This window comes from Harpegnathos saltator, unplaced genomic scaffold (assembly GCF_003227715.2).
Source record: "Harpegnathos saltator strain DR-91 unplaced genomic scaffold, Hsal_v8.6 scaffold160, whole genome shotgun sequence".
NCBI lineage: Eukaryota > Metazoa > Arthropoda > Insecta > Hymenoptera > Formicidae > Harpegnathos > Harpegnathos saltator.
The window spans coordinates 268058-289859 of NW_020229940.1; the positions used below are offsets into that span (position 1 = coordinate 268058).

At 34.1% G+C, this 21802-nt stretch overlaps 1 protein-coding gene across 12 annotated transcripts in view; it reads right to left on the minus strand.

Annotated features, from left to right (window-relative positions):
* Ih (hyperpolarization activated cyclic nucleotide gated potassium channel Ih) overlaps window positions 1-21802 on the minus strand; it is a 215757-nt gene that overhangs the window by 91656 nt on the left and 102299 nt on the right. For 10 of the 12 annotated variants that reach the window (XM_025296918.1, XM_025296915.1, XM_025296917.1 and 7 more), the window contains 3 exons: window positions 6875-7038; window positions 3909-4045; window positions 3255-3398 (listed from right to left, as the gene is read on the minus strand). In XM_025296918.1, the coding sequence (XP_025152703.1) occupies window positions 3255-3398; window positions 3909-4045; window positions 6875-7038 (445 nt within the window). Of the gene's footprint in view, window positions 1-1414; window positions 1595-2854; window positions 2932-3254; window positions 3399-3908; window positions 4046-6874; window positions 7039-21802 lie in introns of those variants that run through there. The other 2 variants (XM_025296923.1, XM_025296924.1) reach the window with 2 other exon arrangements.

The following is a 21802-nucleotide window of genomic DNA, read 5'->3' on the forward strand; positions in this document are numbered from 1 at the left end:
TAGATCTTGTATATATTGCACCCGAATTAAAAGTTTTCTCCGTGCACATGTTCTCAACATATTTGATTTATATAACAGCACGGAATAAAGAAGGAAAACGGAGGAAAACGATAACATATTTTAAGGCAAGTCAAGTAACTAGGATCTCTTAGCGAATGACTGCTCCTCCTCTTGATTAGACGAAAAGTTTGATTAAGTCGTTGGTCTTGTTACTTCGCCGCGAAAACGATTTCAATGCTATGCAATCGCGAGTATGATAACGCAAATCCCACGTTATCTCATAGAATGTTATATTGAAGACGTAAATGCAACTTCTGATGTGCCGCCGAAAAATAGCAACAATATTTAAAGTCAAAATTATCCGCGCAAACAATCAATTTATTCGCTCTTCATTTGCCGTACAGTAATAAACCTGACAAGAGACATATATACACATATATCATGTGCGCGAAATCCATATATCTATTTATCATTAACGTCTGATTCGTTTATTTGCGAATACACATTCGCATATCCTGCAATTTTTCTTTGCAAATGCAAATACTATGATTATACGCCGCGATATTCGATGAAATCAATGTCAGATAACACAAGATGTCTTAAAGTCATCCAGGATATGTCACATACATCTTGGATATACTGAGGAGTGTCCTAGGACGTCATGAGCTTATTCAATAAGATGATCTCAGAACATTTTGTGCTACCTGGGATTAATGTTTGTTGAGAAAGAAAACTGAATAAATGAAGAAAGGCATTGAACATGAAATAAAGACTTATTGCGAGGGAAATCTGAAGGAATTCCTTTCATAGAAACCGTGTTAGAAATCTTCGAACACTTAACGTTTAATAGCCATAGCATCTGTTCATTCTTTTTGTCTTTTGACATAAGTCACTGATTGTCAGGACTAAGTATTACACTTACATGTTGTTTCAATTATCAATTAATATGTATATACTTGTTTAAAAACATAATAGTTACTTACCCGCCGATGAATCGTTGTAAGTTTACAACATGCGTAAAATTGACATGTGCGTTAAAATGAGAGTCAGAAAGTGACGAGTAAAATACAAGTAGTAGCGAACAGCAACAGTTATCGGTGCATCGAGACGACGTGATGAAAAATATAGTAAAATGTTATAAGACCACACGAAAGTTTCTTTACAGTAGATAATCTTTAGCACGATATAATTAACGATATTTTAATCGCGTGTGTATCATGTGTATTATTTTCTCCTTCATTTCCGTTCTATATTATGCTATTTTGCCCTTTATTATTGGATGCATTCATTAAAGGATAGGTATTATCCTTTGTCTGAGTAGTTATCCGTTTACATTCTTCACGATGCCTGACTCAGCAAGGTAGCAATGACTAAATTTAATTCGCGATAAAGAAATTATGCAAAAAAGAAAATGGAGATATCGTGCAGTTTGTCGTAAAATTTGTTGTTTCAGAACTTATCGCGGAGTATGTCATGTAAAAGCCGTGAAGATACTTATTAGACAACGGCATAAGCGGGACATAATATAATAATTGCAGAGCCCGATTTGTAGAAAGATTCCCCGCAGTGGTGGACTGATACTTTTGCGATAATGCTGAAAGAATAATTTTGTCAAAATGTATGTATCTTACTTTCACTACTTATATACCTAGAAAATATATGTACATACTTGTATATACATACATGTCCATCATAACGGTATTCATCAGTTTTTAGTAATTATAATAATCAGATAAAGAAAAGTTACAGATGAAATTAATCAGTTCTTAATCAACAATAAGATATAATGATAAAAATATCCTATATACATATTCTTTTCCTCTTTTTCTTAAAAGTAATTTTATTATAAATGTAAAATAATCTTATGGACAGAAAAGTACGATGATGTCATGAATATTCTGATACAATATCGAAAATTACTCATTTTTTCGTTTATTTTAGCTCAACATGTTTAGACCTCGAGGTCCACAAAAACCGACACTGATGTTCAATGTCAACTGAAGACATTGAACATCAATGTCGATTTTTGTAGATCTCGAGATCTAAGAGGCACTATTAGAGTCCATTAATAGGGATACTATTAGAGAGTTAAAAGATACGATTTCGGACTTATTACGAAAAAATGTGGTGTATCGTATTCATTGCAAGGAATGTAATGCGTGTTGCACAGGACAAACAAGTAGATCAATATTTTTATGCATGTAATTGGTACAAAAGAATCGATTGTCGAAAGTCCATAATTGTGTATAACATAAAAATGTACGTAAGATTTAAAGAAAATGCAGTCACACATTGCATTTACATGAATGCACATGTGCAAAGAATAGACATATTAATTAATTTTTCGTCATTTTACAAATAAAAGTATTAAGATAAAACCAACGAAATGTAAATAATATATGACATTTTATCTTTTATATCAGAACACGTATTATGTAAATATGTTTTGTTTCATTTTTCATGTTATGATTTTATCATTCATTGAATTCATGTCTCTTACAATATCAGAAAAGGAATAATATAATTGTATTAAAAAAGATTCACGGTAACTTTAACTGTTTTAAGGAAAAAAAGACGTTTTGGAAATTTTTATTATTGTAGCTTACAACTTTAATATCCGTTTAACTCCATCTGTAGCATCATTATCCATCAAATTATTGTAAATACTTTCAAAACGGATATACTGTTATTGATATAGATAAATGTACATTCAAATGCATATTTTTTTTACTGCTCTTATGTATTTAAGGATGAAATTTTTACAATAAACAAGAGAAGACTCCTTTGAGACGTAAAAAGGATGATATTTTTCCTAGTAAACACAATTCGAGGAGTACTTTGTGACTGAGGTTACCTGCGGAACAAAATCCACCACTGACGCGAGAACCTGCTAAGCTCGTAATACGAGTGACCTGCGTCCAAGTACAAAATCTACACATTAAGGACAAAATATAAGAGGATTGCGAAATCGTTCCTTTTACCTCCGAATCTTTCTACTGTAGTCAGATAGAGAATTATTTAATATCCCACGTAAATACGGCGAAGGCTGTTTCTGTAATTAACTGATCCAAAAAACTGACAATCGACATTAATTAATACTCATTGGATCTTATTGTTAGCAGGTAAAATAATAAGTTTCGTGGGAGAAGGATCGTCAGCTTTCTGAATCATTGAAGGTCACTAAACGCTTCAGCTCATTTTGTACGTAGATTAAAATGTAAAATGCTATGTATACTAAGTAGCGGAACACTCACATAGACCTCTTCCCATTGCGAGACATACCGCACCAGTCTTGACAAGCGTAGTAATCTAACGAGTGACAACAGTTTTGCAAGCCTAAGAATCCTGAGAGCGCGTCCAGCATGTAGAATCTGGAAGGATTCGCTGAAGTCCTGAAACTATAAGTATTTTATTTTTGTTATTACCCTTTCGTTACCGGTATATATTTTATATTTACTTTTTATTTATTTTCATAAACAATCGTAAGTAAATAGCACACGGCGAACATAAATATATAACAACTTTCACTAACTTGAAATAATTTTATGATAAAACGAAAAATATTAATATTATACTATGCAACATACAAGGTATCGCAATTAAAATATTATAAACTGTTTTATTGAAAAATATTAAAAATAATGATTTTTTATTCAGTTGAGAATTCAATCACATGTGCGACCACTAGAGTTTATCAAATTTTTCAACAATTTCATTAAAGAAAGAAGCTATACTTTGAATCAATTGTTGCAGATATGTTAACTCAATATTCGGTTAGTAGCTAAAAAATTGTTTTAAAAAGTTTCTAGAAAAGTTTGTAGAAAAATTGTATCTTAAAATATGCGCGTAAAATCGTACTAGCGAGCTACGAGATATATGATCGTATATGATATAAACCGTCTACTTACTTGATTAAATATAAGGAAAATGTAGTCTAACGGTATGGAGGAGATGAGGTCGAGAAAGAACCAAGTTCTTAAGTAGTGTTTTGCGATTAACTTCGGATCCAATATTACTTGCTCGGCATTATCTTGCTGCATTATACCTGTAACGAAAGAACAGCAATTTACTCAGAACAACATTTAAATGCTAATATTATTGCTTCCAGCTCTGACAATTCGCTATTATGCTTCGATAATTTATTACATTGTAGCACTCGCTATGTCCCATTATGCATATTACGCATTGTACGTGCATAACATATAGGACGTATTATTAATAATAACTGGGACAATATAACAAATAATTTGGGAGAAATATCCAATGAGTATAATCGATAAATCTATTTTAAATAAATGAGAGAGGGAAGCAATTATTATAAAGGGAAAAATTATTGTCTTCATGTTACGCACAAAATAAAAACAAATAGAATAATAGATAATAGTTAATTTTGTAGTTATCGACGATATGTGCACGACGATATAATGCAATGATTCTCATCGGCCGCAGCTCGCTGACCTAATTTCACCGCGTTTGTGGGACTGATTCAAACACGTTTCAAATTAATCCCCAGGTAATAACGAAATGTCAAGGAGTTAGAAGTATTCTCCGCTGTGCAACCATACTGTCATTGTGTACTGTCGAGATCGGTAAGGGCGAGGGTACAAGTAGACGATTCATTCTGCATCGCGCATCTGTTCTCATCCGAGATTTCGTTGACATCTTATATCCCCGTCGTAGTGACAATGAGCAACGCAGTGACAAAAGGAAGTAAATATTTCTTCAAATCCAAATTCGCGAAAAATCACAGGAATTTTTTAAGAAAAATAAAAGTTACACCCGTTTTATTTTTTAAGATAAAAATTAATTAAATCAATCAAAAAGTTAAATTTATTTAGATTTTTTAGAAAAATTTACTTTGTCTCATTCTTTAGAAACGTATTATTCATCAATAATTAATTGCTATTGTTGTCTGTCACCCTTTATCAACGTTCTAATAGCATTAGAAAGTTAACTATTAAAGAAGACAGAATTAGATTTTGGCATTGATTAAATATAACTTTTAGCATTATAAAGAAAAAAAGGAAAAGTGGAAATAATAAAATATACTAAACACTTAAAGTTTAATAAGAATTTCTAACATTAAACAGTTATACGCAGAATAGAAAAATAGTGTACGAAAAAAATAAAATTTCTCAAATTCAAAAAAAAATTCTTGTTAACAGAATTACTCAATAAAATAAGTAGAATTGATATAGCTTCGTTTGTACCTCCGTATATCTGTTTAAAATCCAGACAAAATTTACTTTTTACAAGGAAAGGGTCGGAACTCCTTACCGATTTTGATGAGCTTTGGATATGTTGTAGAGCAACAAAAGATATTAGACACATTTTTTTATGGGATATCCCAAGGTTTAGAGAGTGAAACAACCCCTCAAAAAACCCAACATTTTCATTTTTTGCGAATATCTTCTAAAGTACGAGGTATATGAAAAAATGTTTCCTACAAAAGTTTTACAGTACTTTATACTGTTGCAACGGTACTGCAACTATATTTAGATTTTTCAAAAGTGACAAAATTTTCAACCTCCCCCCTATCCCTTTAATTTTGCAAAATTAAAAAATTTCACGAGGACAAAAATTAAAGAGCATTTAATGCCAAGTCGATCTATATATTATGAATTATTTTAGACAAATTGAGGTGTGCCTATATCTATTTGAAAACGCCTTAAACCTTGCAATCAAATTTTTGAAAATTTAATTTAAAAATCATACGTTATTTAAAAGAGTCATGTTAAGGTTACACAACTTAATTCTTTTTAATTTGGGGTATATTAAAGAGAAGATGCTTGAAAATGTATCTCGGTTTCAAATGTGAAAAAAAGTATTAAAGGTATATAATGAAATAAATAAATAATAAAATTAAATTAAATTAAAAATTTTGATATTCTTTTTTCTACCTAGTTATATTATATTTCGAATAGAATGAAATTTATTTGTGAACATCTGGCAAATGTTGCGAACGGTATAGAATTTATTATATCATACCGACTTATTGTTTATTTTTTAACGAGAAAAATTCTTTATTAATTTTATTAACTTCATTAACTTTTAATATCTTTTCCATCTCTTGATAACAAGCGTAAAAGAATGATAAAAAAGTGTTAAAAGATATAGAAAGAAATATAAACTTGTCTTAATTCCTAAAATGTTATATAAATACAGAAGTAATTTTAACAATAATTCTCAATATTATATGACAACAGATTTTGTTGAAATTACTTTTTATCTAAAATCTACATATTTATTTTTCTTATAAACTTGTTATCAAAAAATTGTTTAAAAATACTTTAAATATTCTAACTTTAATGACTTTCATAATTATGGAATCCTTGAGGCTTTTTTAAAAGTATGTCTAAAGCCAAAATGAAGGTCAAAGTCAAGATTGAAGATTTTTGAAAAAAACTGGATTTTATAAACTAAATAATTTCCTACAACAATTTATTACAGTATATTTATCATTTTAGTTTGAATGCACTTTATTGTATAGTTTAAATGTTTGCAACTTTTGATAGAAGTATTTTTTAAAGAAATGTTCCAGATAAAATTTACTTGTTTCTTCCCGTAGAATTCAAATGTATCACATTTTATAGGAGGTTCCGTTTGAAATTACGAAGTTACCCCTAACCCCCCTTTAGAAGAGAGCGAAGGCGGAATTTTGTTTATATAGTTAGAAAGGCTCGAATACATGAAACTTTGTCATAAAACAATTTTGTGATATGACAAATATTTTTAGAGTTTTTGGGTTGTCACATTTTATGTGAGCCATTCTGTATTTATACATAAGCAAATTTTCAATATTTTGTTACAGATCCCAATGGAAATTATGATAGAAATAGTGCGAATTATATGATAAATCGCATAAATTGCTTACCCGTCCTGAAGTTGACAACGATGTCTATAAGAAATATTGTGTCGGAAAGGCAGTTGAAGGCTATCCATCTAGTGCTTAGGTCGTCATTGAAAAAACTAATGGCGACTGGCAGAATTATCAGATTAGCTACCAATAAGAGGAGCATACAGAGGTCCCAGTAGAATCTGAAATAAAAAACAAAGTAGTAATTATTATATAATATATAAGTTTATGAAAGTGGGAATTAATATCCCTCTCTCGCACACGTACGTACGCATACACAGAAAATAATTATACATATACGCGCGCACACAGATACGTACACACACAACATACATGATTTTGAAATTTCCAAAAGTCATCAAATAAACAAAACTTAGGGCATTGTTGTAATATTCTGGAGATTAAACGGAGCAAAAAAGACTTGTATTATTTTTTCTTTTGATAAATAGTTACCGAGATATTGTAAACCAAATATCGAAAAAGTTACTAAGTTTTTCTTAAATATTTCAAAAAATATTAGGCAAATAAAAAACTTTCAGAAAAATGTTCAAATTAATTGGTAGAAAAAGATAATATAATAAAAAATGGTGGTTTTTATTTAAAAAATTCAAAGTGCCCTCGTAACTTTGATGTTTAAGATTATACTAATATTATTACATGATACGTCAATTAGAATCTTCCAACTTCTATATTTAGGCTTCTTTCTTTCTTACATATTTTCAAAGTTATTCCGGGTTCCGACCCTTTTTCACCTGTATACAGGGTGTCTCAGAACTTTGGCACACGGGCTCCGTGGGGACATAGAGCTAAGTGAGAGGAACAAAAAAGTCCTCTACCATAATGTGAAAATCGTAACAGTTTTTTAATTATAACAGCGCAAAGTTAGGCGTTTTCCACGCCTAGCGCGGCCTATAGACGCTCCGCGGCAAGCTGTGTGCGTAGCTGAGTCACGCTACTGTCACGATGGCGTCTTGGCGCTTTGACGCCGCGCGACGGTTAGCGCGAGCCGCGTTAATGCTCAGCCCCCACGCACACAGCTTGCCGCAGAGCGTCTATAGGCCGCGCTGAACGCTGGAAAACGCCTAACTTTGCACTGTTATAATTAAAAAACTATTACGATTTTCACATTATGGTAGAGGAGTTTTTTGTTCCTCTCACTTAGCTCTATGTCCCCACGGAGCCCGTATGCCAAAGTTCTGAGACACCCTGTATACTCCTTCTTGTATATGCATACATATACAGGGTGTCCAGTTTTAAAGTTTACAATGCTATATTTTGTAAACCGATGATTTTATTGAAAAATATTTCAAACAAAAGTTGTAAGGTTCAGAGGGAGACATCTGACGGTGACCTCGGCTTGATCTTGAATTGTCGTTTGAAGGTCACGTAAAGATCAACTTTAAAATCCTAAATGGAACCCCTCATTTTTATTGCATATTCTAGTTGCCCTTGTCGAGACGTTTTCAGAACACTGCCTACTTTTGTCTTTTGCGTAAGTTATTCCCAAGATATGAAGTTTCAAAGTTGACATACCGCCGGCATTCGCATTACCCGATGTGCACCGCGGGGCGGGTGCTCGGTCGGATATGTACGTCATAGTAGCCCTTAAAAAAGGCTGATTTTGTGTGTGTGTGTGTGTGTGTGTGTGAGGGGGGAAGGGGCTCATTCATTATCATCGTATCTTCACTGGGGATGAAAAATGGATTTATTTTGACAACCCCAAACGTCGAAAAACTATTTGCGATCCCGGCCAATCCTCAACATCGACGCCAAAACGGAATATCCACGGAAAGAAGGCAATGCTCTGTATTTGGTGGGATCAGATGGGTGTGCTGTACCATGAGCTGCTGAAAAGTGGTCAAACAGACACAGGGAATCTCTACAGAAAACAAATGATCCGTTTGAGCCGAGCATTGCGCGAAAAACGACGAGAATATGAAACGCATATGACAGCATAAAGTGATTTTGCTTCATGACAACGCTCGGCCTCACGTCACAAAATCTGTCAAAGAAACTGTCAAGAAGCACTTCGCTGGAAAGTGTTACCCCATGCGGCTTATTCACCAGACGGTGCCCCTTCCGACTACCACTTGTTTCGGTCGATGGCACGCGCACTTGCTGAGGAATGCTTCAATTCTTATGAAAACGTCGAAAAATGGGTCTCTGACTGGGTAGTCTCCAAAGATGAGTCATCCTTTCGCCGCGGAATTCGCTTGCTGACCGAAAGATGGGAAGAAGTCATCACTAACGATGGATAATACTTTGATTGATGTACTTTTTCATTTTGTTTTTTAAATAAGAGCCATACGTTTTGCAAGAAAACGGACGGAACTTTCCGATTGACCTAATACAATCATTATCGTCACTTTCTAAATCGCGCAGTTGTACCGTTTTGTTTGTTATCCTTATTTTAATAAACTTGTTAATAATCTATTTTCCATTAATTGATTTCAAAATCACCCCACCTTCCAACAGTTGATTCATGGTCCTATCCCCGGAAAAGGGATTCGCGTCCCTGACCGAAGAACGGACCACTCGTCGTACGTCAGCGAGCGAGTAAAGGGACCCGTCGGGTTCCTGACCCGCTCCCTGGCACGCGTGTACGAACGGGATTCGCCTTTCCTGCGAACAGAAAAGTTGCGCTCCTCTTCTAGGACGTAACAGTTACTTTCGAGAAGTTATTTTAAGTCTCGTTTCAAACTTCGTTAAATAATTGTGTAGAATGTTATATTTGAAATTTGAGAAAGTATATATAAAAAGCGTATATAAATAATAAAGTTATGTGCAAAATATACCTAATACGAGCGTTCACATTATTTTAAGAAATTGGTATCTTATTTCATAAGTCTATAGCATCAACATTGCTACTTTAACAACAAGTTACTTTAGTAAGTATACACACGGCTTCATCAGTGTCTGAACATTTATTACATCGAGAATAGGTATTTTCGGTTTGATCCATTCGTTTTTACACGTATCAAGACTGTTGATTATCTAAGAAATTGACAACGATATTCCAAAACAGACGTGAAAGCTTGACAATTTTAAGTTCAATTTGCGTAAAGTAACGTTTTATTCATCCCGATGTAAGGAAGCATTAATAAGAAAATTATAAAATTTAGAAGTCATGGTGAATGTGATGTGAAATGAAATGCGTCTTGCCATAAATGTCGAATACTAGTCAAATTCTCGACTTAGTAAACGTCCAAGCATTAATGAAGCGGTATGTACGAGGGTAGTTCGAAAAGTTCTCGGCCTAACACGGAGATAGCGTCAGGAATATCAACTGGCTATGATTTTTCTCAAGTTTGATCCTCTAGAGGGCCTACCGTAACGTTACAGACAGATGCCTTCAGTCGTTCGCTTGTTGTGATCGAGGAAAGCAAGCAAGATTTGGTGTTTCTCGAAAAATGGATAAAGTCGAGTATCGCGCAGTGATAAAGTACTTCGTTTTGAAAGGTTTAACGCCAACGGAAATAAAAGACGAGCTGGATTACACTTTGCGAGACTCTTCACCATCGTTTTCAACAGTGAAGAAATGGGCTGCTGAATTCAAACATGGTCGTTCGTCCATTTATAACGCTGAACGTTCAGATTGCCCAAAAACCGCTACGTTCACAAATATGATGTAGCAACTTGTGAATATCATTGGATAACATATGAATAGAAGAGATTCCTATATAATACTTTTAAAAACCAAGTGAAATTAACTGTGTGGATATTGACAAAATTGGAATCACATTTGGCAGTTGGAGAAGGATTCAGCTTTAAGTTATTTCTATTTTTGCATAGACTTTCATTTCCGTTATATTATACTCCACACCGTCAATTATATAGTTTTCTTTTTCTGAATGCCATATTTTTATACAAATAAAACTGCTATGTAATTACATTAATACTATTTTTAATCTGTATAATACTGTATTTAAATATAGCTGTAAAGTGTGAGAAACAACTTGTTATTCTGTTATAGCTTTCTATTTCTATACGTCCGGAAAATTCCGTGCAGTTAAAAGCCTAATCACGATAGCATAACTAAAGGTATTTGGTGAACTTCAGTCCGAGTCGGAAAACACTGATACCAAGTATATTATCACGGGACGCGATAGCTGTAGAATCTCTGGAAATTTCGATGCTCCGAAATGTTTTAATAAAATTCCGGAACTAGGTACAGGTAACAATGCCTCTCTCTGTAGTCGCTGTGCGCTCGGGATAGCACTAGAGATGTCGCTTCCGAACGACATCTCTTAACGTTATCTAGGGACAGGTGAGTGTCGTGAGCGTGGAGCATCAGGTAGCTCAGTGGTCTAGAGCAGTCGCCCGGCAAGCGAAAGACTCGGGGTTCTCGATTCCCGGTCTAGCGACTACCGCGCTCTCGATATTTTTCTCTCTTCGGAACGAAAATAAGATGCAGGCCCCGAACGCCACGGCGTCCCGTCGCCACCTATAGTACGCCCTCCTTCTTTCATGGTAATTCCAATCAATTCAGATTTTGTCTTCCACTCAGCGCTTAGTCAACGATAACAATACCACAAACATCCTTCCTAATCATAATCTAATCCAACTATTCCTTAACTTATCATTAGGTAACGTGAGTACAAATACCGATGTTTCCTTCTTAAAAGTTTGTTGCTTCATTTTTTCGTGAGAACTAAATTTTCTCCAAATTTTCTTATCGCCATATGTACGTACCTATACCTTATGTACCCTATCTATTACAATATTTATCTTCGAGATATTGCAACGTACCCTGAAACCCCACTTTTAAAATACCTTCGTAGCACAGTCCTATGACTATATTTAGGCATAAAATTTAGATTTCTGATACAACTTTTCGAACCCCTCTCACTTATCCGAGCTAACGATTTGAGGTAAACCAAAAAGCTACGACACTTCTTGACAGTCTCGCAAGCAAGAAAAGATCAAAACCTTCACTCCCTTCTCGACAAGCTGAAACTTCTTACGTTTCTTCTTCTCAGTTTTGAATTTTTCTCTTCATACCCGCGACTTAGAATAAGTATGGTCAAGTGAACGAAACTCGGCCCCACCAGCACCAGGTTAGAAGGCCAACCTCCTACATAAGAGACAAATTGGATGACCAGTTCTTCTACTCAGGCCTATTGCCGTTTCTGTATCTCCTTCAGGGCAGCATCTAACTTTCCAGATCAGTGAGTCATTTCATTTCTTTTCTTTTTCTTTACTTAATTATAATTTCAATTTGTTGCCATCGGGAAAGAAATCTTACTTTTCACTTTTCACTTTGTTTCTTCTCCAGATCCTTTCTCCTTTCTCACCATCAAACTCTCCTGTCGAACTTTTCTACTATATGGTATATATACTCCGCTACACAACATACACGCTGCCGACCGTTGTTATAAACGTGTATAATTTTATACCGATTATGCGAACTTATTGTACAGAACCTAATTTCGGCAATATTTGTCAAAGCCATTTTAAATTTGCTCTCAATTCAAATCTACCTCAATAAAATGTGCCATTAATTTTTTATAATCTATATTAATTTTATTCTATGATTTAAATCACGTTTCCCCCCCCCTTTTCAATTCATCCCCGATTCCCACTATCAACTCGTGGTCCAATCCCAGGTAAAGAGATTTAGTTCCCTGATCTAAAACTAAAGACCACCCGCCGTACGTCGCGATCGGAATAAACGGACCTCTCTGGTCCCTGACCTGTATCGCGCATACGCAAGTATGTGCGAGACTCGCAAGCGCGAGTACACGTTGCGCTCCTCCTCCTCCAGGACGTAACACTATTAACCCTTTGCGGTCGATGTCACCACAGTGGCGGCATTCGCAAGTCGTCGTAGAAATCGGTGCCGCCAGGCTGGCATTCATGATCGCCTGACGCGCGGCACGGCGAACAAGGCTAGCGATAATGAAAGAAAACTATCCTCCCGATGCTAGATTCAAATGCTTAGATCAACTTACAGATATCAATGTTTATCGATCTCTTCGAAATCTGCCGATCGCAAAGGGTTAAATAATCTACTAAATTACTTAACTAGTGATTATATAAGAAATAAATTGTTTAAATACATATAATTAATATAAAAGAATGCGATATAGAAACGAAAAATTATATAAACAGATATTATACACACACACACACACACACACACACACAATATTTTGAAAGTTTGGTATTATAATATATTTTATACTTTCACATATGAATAGCGTTTATTCATTTCCTATAATACTTTCTTATTTGTTTAAAATACATAATTTTATATTCGACATAAAAGATAATAATTAACAGTAATACAAAATTTATAATACTTGCTTACTTTTAGGATTATTATAATCATTCGAAAATCGTAGAAAAGATCACCATACAATGATGAAGGAGTCAGTGATAGAAAACTACGTTCCCGAGTATAGCGATCGTTCACTATAAGTAGGTAAAAAGTATTTGCATCCAATAAATTGACCTAGAGTATTATCTAAGAAACTTTGACTAAGCATTCGGTCAGCACACGTGATTCTGAGTGCATCTCATATTAGCACTGCAAATACGAAAATTGATAAATATTTTATCAAGTGATAACGATAATGAACAATTTGCAATATTGCAAAATATATTAAATAAAAGAAAAAAGTATCCGGAGCATCTAATTCAGTCAGAACAATAATACCGGAGACGACATCAATGTTTCAAGGCTTAAAACAAACGCAGAAAGAGTTTGCAGAATAACTTTAAATGATACAAGCGGTTTCTAAGCGATTTCATACAATGGGAAAGAAAGAAAGGAAGGAAAGTAGAGATGCCGCATCCGTTGACCAAGAAGAATACACGGCATTTTGACCTTGTCCTGCACTATTGACAAAACACTGCACTGTTGACGAAAAAAAAGTTTCTTGTGACAAATCATGGCAAACAAGAAACAAATTTACTAGGATAATTTTGAAGAATAGGATAAATTTATAAAGGAAATTTCTAAATACAAAAGATCATGAGCGAATTCTGAATAATCGATAACATCGACGGTAAAAAGCAACATCCATGACACCAAATTACCTTTTCATATGTATATTTGAGGAGATAAACATAGAATACCATATTAAGTCCTCCTTCCATCGAGTCATAGTAGAGCATTACGTACATCAATTGAACCGTTTGAACCAGGCACTTCAAAAGAAATAACCCGAGTACCACCTCGAAATGACACCAAATCATTTTATACGACAGCCCCATATTGTTGATGGAGTCAAATGAACGCTATATAATCTCGAATCAAGCATATCGAAACATAATCTTTCTCCACTCAACGTATTCTTCAGACATTGCAACGCCTGATTATCACTTATTCCGGTCTATACAATACAGCTTCTCCACTACATATTTTTAAGTTGAAGTTAATGCTCGAAAATGGACTGACATAATGACATATCGATCCATTTTCGAACATTTCTTTCAACTTGAAAGTGTGTATTGAAGAAGCTGTACTGCATCGACCGAACGGTCGTAGCAGGTCGTGGATCGGATGGTACAGATGATAATCAAACGTTACAATGTGATCAAAAAACAAAACATTCGTTCACCGTGGCATTTGTATGCTGCTTGAGAGATAGCAAAAGATGCAAACGACAGATATTTTTATTAAAACGATTGTATTATTTTTTTATTAATAAAAAAATATTTATGAAAAACAACAGTAAGACCTTACTTATATTTCTAATATTTCTGAGAAGATATAGAAATTGAAATTGAATTGAATTGAATAAGGGAAAAGAAGTTAGGTTTATTAAAAAGATATAGAAGCAAAGCATTCAGTAGCAGAACGTCATTCGAAACGGTTGAAAATATTATTCCTTAACTACTTCGTTGGCACTGAGAAATAGCATCAACTGACCCAAAATGGCAACATATAAATCATGCTTGATTTTTATAAACGTCGGTACTAAAATGTTTTTCGGATGGCTGAATACGAATTTGAGGTCAAAATATGAAAATACAAAATGGTGAATCCAAAATGGCGGCCAAAAGATCTGATTTTTCATGAAATTCGATATGTAGATGTTTTCTAAATTGCTGAATATGAATTTCAAGATTCAAAATAGCAAATCCAATATGATAGTCAACAAAAGAAAATTGTTGTAAGTATTGCAAAACTCGATATCTAGAGGTTTTTCAGGTTGCTAAAAACGAATTTGAGTTTAAAACTTGAAAATGCAAGACAGTGTATGTAATATAGCGACAAGATTTTTTTCTAGAAATTTAACCGTTTGAGTCCCAAGCAGCGCGATCGCGCTGTTCAGATTTTATGTCGAGAAAACCCAGTACATTTCGATCATTGTTAATCAAATTCTTATTCAGTAACCTCAAAAACCTTAGAGTACTAATTTCTACAAAAATTGGACCAGTCAGTAAAGAAATAAACGATGTGCGCATTAGTGCGTCAATGTCATTTATTATGGCACGTCTTTATTTTGACGCAAAAGTGCCAACGAAGCGATTGATTCTTTGAAGCACGAATTTTTCTATATAATAATAAGAGAAACTGATTATGTATATATAGATCTTTTGGATCGCTGATTACGAATCTGGAGCCAAAATTTTAAGATTCAAAATGGCGGATTCAATATGGCGACTTCAAATAGCTAACTTTGATATGATATTATGGATATGTACTAAACTCGGTATATACATGTTTTCTCGATCACAGATGACAAATACAGAATTGAAATTAAAAAAATGGCCGATCCAATATGGCGACTTCAAATGACTAACTTTGATATGATATTATGGATTTTAATTTCGGAAATCGGATAACAAATTCGTGATCAGCTATCCAAAAGACCTCCATGCATCTATTTCTGTCAAAATCGAAGGATTTTGAACATTTTTGTTCACCATATTAGGTCCGCCATTTTCGACTTCGAAATTCTGACCCCGAATTCGTAACTGGCGACCTCGAAAATCCAGGGTTGGGAAGTAACGCGTTACTTGTAACGCCGTTACTGGTATCGTTACCTTTTTGAGTAACGATTAGGTAACGCCGTTACTTTATGGTAACGAAACAGTAACGAAAAAGTAACGGCGATACATTTTTTTTTGTAACGAGTAACAAAACGCCCGTTACTTTAATCGTTACTCTTTAATTTTTATAAAATTAAACTTAATTGTATTTAATTTCTATGCATTTTTTGTTTTATGCTGAATTTAATGAGAACCAATAAAGATGGACTCACATATTGTCATCCATTGGCCTAAGCTATACAGAAAGGTTTAAAAGAAAGGTAAGTTGGTGTAATTTGATTAATACATATGTTCATCAAACAACATTCATCTGATCAAAAAGAAAAATCAATATGTTCATATTTAATTTTATTGATTCAACTTTAGGTTTTGTACTACATTCGAAAAAGAAGAATTGATAATTGCCAGCTGTTTGCATCCCAAATTGAGTTGGTTAGCTGAATATAAGTGAAAACTTGCGCAAACGTATTTAGAAGATTTATAAGGAATTCCATCAATTAAAAATTTTTTGATGTCTGATAAGCACAATAATAACGATGACTGTTTTAATTTTAAATAGCAAACATCAAATGAGAAATCTGCCTATGATGAATGGCAAAGATTTTTAAAGTCAACAGGCACTAATGTCCAAATATTAAATTTATATCCACTAATTAAGAAACTTTTCATTAAATACAATACTTAATAACATAAAATAATAAAAATATTTAAATATATATATATATATATATATTTCTAATCGTCTTATGTCCGATTTATATTTTGTCTTAGCACCTTTCTTATAATCTTGGATTTACAACAAAAAAAGTAACGGAAAGTAACGAAATAAAATATCGTTACTTTCAAGTAACGGTAACGCGTTATTTTTTAAGATCAGTAACGAGTAACGGTAACGAGTTACTTTTTACCGAAAGTAATGGTAACGGTAACGAGTTATTTTTAAAAAGTAACTTTCCCAACCCTGCGAAAACCCCAGGCTATCAATTGTCATCCATATAGCTATAATTGTTCTCTCTGACACAATTTTTTGCACATAAAACACTGTTTTTTTGCATTTAACTATTTATATAAACAATTCCATGAATAATGTATAAGAAATACACATTACAACATACTTAATAACATAATACTCGAATAAAAACACAAGAAAACAGCAAGAAAATTGAGTTTTTATACCTAAAAAACGTAATAAAACGAAGCAAAAAGATGGGACTCCAGAGTCCCGCTGTGTTTCGAAGGGTTAATGGAAGCCTGGATATTGTCCATAACGAGTGGGCAACTGATATTACTTAGAAAATGTTACGATAAAAGAATAATTCGCGCAAACTGATCATAAACTGCGACAGCAATATGTTCGATTAAATTCGCGAGAAGAGTACAACGCAAGATTCCAAAGTACGACAAATGTAACGACGAATGCCATGACATTCGATAGCCGTATATATTGACTAATATAGTCGTAAATTTTAATCACATTAATTTCTCGAGAATGTGAGAAATATAGTGCTCGAGCATGTGCGAAACATCATGGCAAAAATGTCTTCAAACTAACTTATTATACTTAACTTATTATATTTAACAGTGAATTCTTCACGGATGATAAATGTACGAATAAAAGTATTAATATAAAAAATTGTGAATGCTTCCGCATATGTGATCAAAATGAGTAGTACGAACAGCGTCACTGAGTTCATTTTAAGATTTTCGAGAGAATTTTGTTAATGCGATAGTGAACAGACACCGTTATACTATTGGGTTGGCAAATAAGTTCGTTCGGTTTTTGTTTCAGTGTAAGTTTCATGCGGGTTCGCTTTTCTTTTCTCAGCGCTATCGTGCAAATCGAATACACATTTAAAAGGTTATGTTTCACTGTTTACGTTGTGTTGTGTTTGGTTTAGCTAACATCAGTAGTATTGTGTGTGTTGCGTAGCTGTGAACAATAACGAAATAAATAACGTGCATTATCGTCACATTTTGCTCTATTATTTTAAAAAAGGCAAACGAGCTGCGGATGCTTATAAAAAGATATGCCGTGTATATGGAGATGATGACTTAACAGAACGCGTATGCCAAAGGTGGTATGCCAATTTCCGTCCTGGAGATTTCGACGTCAATGATGCGCCCCGCTCCGGTCGCCCGATCGAGATTAATTCAAGTGACATTAAGACTATAATCGAAGTAAATCCATCCCAATCGGTACGAGAGATTGCTACGACATTGAATATATCTCACACAAGCGTAGAAAAGCATTTGCGCCAGCTGGGATACTTTTCTCGGCTTAATGTTTGGGTGCCGCATCAATTAACCGAGGCTAACTTGACCACACGCATATCCATCTGCGATTCGCTATGGAAACGCCAAGAAAAGGACCCATTTTTTAAACAAATTTTTTAAACAAATTTTTTAAACACATTTTTTAAGCAAATGGTGATGGGTGACGAAAGATGGGTCGTCTACGATAATGTAACGCGTAAAAGATCATGGGGGCGCAGCAGCAAGCCACCGCAAACGGCCTCGAAGGCGGGATCGCGTCCGAAGAAAATAATGCTCTCCGTATGGTGGGATTTCAAGGGTGTCATCTACGTATTACGAACTGTTACCGTCAGGCAAAACGATTCATTCAACTGTATACTGTTCGCAATTGACGAAATTGAACCAAGCAATCCGCACAAAACGTCCAGAATTGGCAAATCGTAAAGGTGTCGTCTTCCACCACGACAACGCCAGACCTCATACGTCATTGACCACTCGGAACAAATTGCTTCAGCTTGGCTGGGATGCTTTGCCTCATCCTCCGTATTCACTGGATCTTGCCCCTTCCGATTATTATTTACTCCGGTCGCTGTAGAACTCTATGAACGGGAAAACCTTCAAGGATGAAGAGGCCATTAAAAACCATCTGGATTGGTTTTTTTGCCGATAAGCCCCAGACGTTTTACGAACGCATAATGAAGTTGGTGGAAAGATGGCTAGAGGTCATCGATAAAGATCGAAGAAGATAAAGCCAATATATAGTTGATTAAAATTTGTATTCGTCTTGTGTATAAAAAAATTATGTATAAAAAAGTTTTATTCTACTCTTAAAAACCGAACGAACTTATTTGCCAACCCAATATAAATATTAGATCTAACAGTCAATGTTAACAAGTATACAATCCGTTACACACGGAATGTCATTCTGAAATGTCACTTTTCCGCGCGAAATAAAAATAAAACTTAAAACGAGCGGTGATCAATGTCCGATCCAAGGACATTGTGTATTTCGTATGAATGATGATCACCGCTTCTGGTTAAGAGATTGTCTAAAGTATTAAATAGTATACATCCAGTTAAAAAAAACGCAGAATAGAAATCTTTGTATTTTTATTATAATTTAATACTAAATCGTCGAGCTATTAAATTTCTTATGGCAGTGAACTAAATTACTAAGATTAAATTATTAATATATAATGCTATATGTATCAACATATACAGAGTGAGGAAAAATACCGGGACCCCGAAATATATCGAAAAATATAATTTTTATGAAAAAATGTTTCAGACAAAAGTTGTAGGGTTTCAAGTAATGCATTACATAGCAATATTAGTATGGCCTTAAATAGCGTTGTCAAGGTCACGTAAAGGTCGTCTTAAATTTCTTAAATAGAATTCCCTATTTTACATTACACATTCTTGTAGCTTATCTCGAGGGCTTCACGTGACCTTGACAACGCTATTCAAGATCATACTGATATTGCTGTGTAATGCGTTACTTGAAACCCTACAACTTTTGTCTGAAACATTTTTTTATAAAAATTATATTTTTCGATATATTTCGGGGTCCCGGTATTCTTCTTCACCCTGTATATTGTTGAGTAAAAAACGGAAGAAATGGTAAGGACAGTCCTTCCGATATGTTTCACCAACCGTATAATGAAGAAATATGTCAACTTGCTGTACATGCAAGATCCACATAATAATAACGTGGAACATTTCGCATAGATTAAAAATCTGTCCTGACTTATGAACTCGCAACTAAACAGACATAAGAAATATATTTGCAATCGGTGAATATAAATGCAATATATAAGAAATATAATATTGAATAATAAAAAATCGTAATATTTGTTTCTTTGCAGGTACCTGCACTATTTTAGTTCCAGCGAGAGGTTGGAGAGCCACGAAGTAGATTGCCGTGAGATGAACGACTGCGCCATTCTGCTACCGAAGGAGGACAACAAGTAGCTAAGTTTCAGCAACTACAACAGGAAGGAGCGGTTCCTTTTGTAGTGTGCACTAAGTCAAAGTGCATCGTAGAGAAGACGGTGAAGGATGGAGAGGACCATCGAAATAATTCATACATGTATATAAGGCATTAAGAAATATTTAGCGTTGGATATTTGCGTTGTTCATATAACGACACGTTGTCCGTATATTACAATATGGACTGTATCACCTAATTTGTCAAGAAATCAAGAAATTTAGAGTATCGTGTAAAGACTATCTTGTCCGCTAATGTCCTCATGATAACTTTGTCAAAGGAACGACAAGAAGTATTTCATGGAGTAACACATTGCCATATGTGCGAAAAAGTCATAAGCGCCGAAAGATATACATGTACTACGTGATCATTGCCATTTTCAGATGATGTAGAGGTATATATACGTGCCTGTACGTATACGTTCAAATTGTAACTTAAATTACAAAGCTTCATATTTCTTTCCTATGATTTTCCATAATATTAGATGTTAGATCCGATTAGTTTTGAAGGAGTTTTTGCAAAAGAAACCCCTTTTTTTTTTAAAGACGTTAAATTATATTTTATTCAAAATATTTTCTATCGCTAGCTACAACTTTTTCCCACTTCGAGCAACAAGTGAATTCCATCACAATAAAAAAAAATGTTCGTCCTTCGAAGTCTGCTTCATTTTTGTATTTCTTCATGTGATTTGAAGTGCTGGTCAGCAAAGTTATGCTGCATAGATCGAAATAAATAGTAATCGGAAGGAATACAATCTGGTAAATACGCGGTGTCTGATAGGATCTCCCATGTAACGGAAATTATTAAAAATATCAAGTTTAATTAGCAAATAGATGATAATTGATAATTAAATGGATAAGTTCTATGTATAATACATGCGCGAATGTTGATACTTGATAATTTAATGTTGATAATTGTCAAACATGCTGTATAGAAATATAGCATTGAAATAAGAAAGAATTCTTATCAATCTATTGCAATTAGAATTTGAATTTAATTTAACGCAACATTAATGTAAATTTATATTGTTTCTTTTTTGTGTGAAGTATTTAAACTATTGTAACATTAGTATCATATTCTAATATTCGGCAGACAAATAACTATTTTATTTCATCCATCGGACTGAAGTTCAATTGAAGTTGCAACAAAACTCATGTTCGAAACACATAATGGTGTAGTAAGTCTTTAACCTTTTGTTCTAAACACAAAACTTATGTAATTTATAGCAAATAGTGTTCCTTACGCTATGATACGCAATCTCTCAAAAAAGTTTTTAGTATTATTACGCTTCTGGTAGGAAACGCTTTTTACTAAACATTACGTTACAGTTTATAGCTTAAAATACCCATTAAACCACTCAACGAAAAGTTAGAACATCCATTATGTTAACTTCTCCGCTCTTTCCGCTGCATCGTGCTTTAACTGAAAACTACCCACCGGGTATAGCACGAAACCTGCACGTCTCGGATTTTCTCTCTCTTCAGTCTTTCATCATTTCTAAAATTCTGCAAAGTCTTCGAGAAAATACACAAATAGTTTCATGATTTTGAAAATGTCTGTAACTTTAGAAATATGGTTTTTCAACAATAGAGAGCAGATTATACTTGATTTTTTCTGCCCTCTTAAAGCGGATTGTTTGCAGTTCTGTTAAAGCTATGTATTGTTGTACGAATTTAATACTCCAACATATAGAACTAATTGAG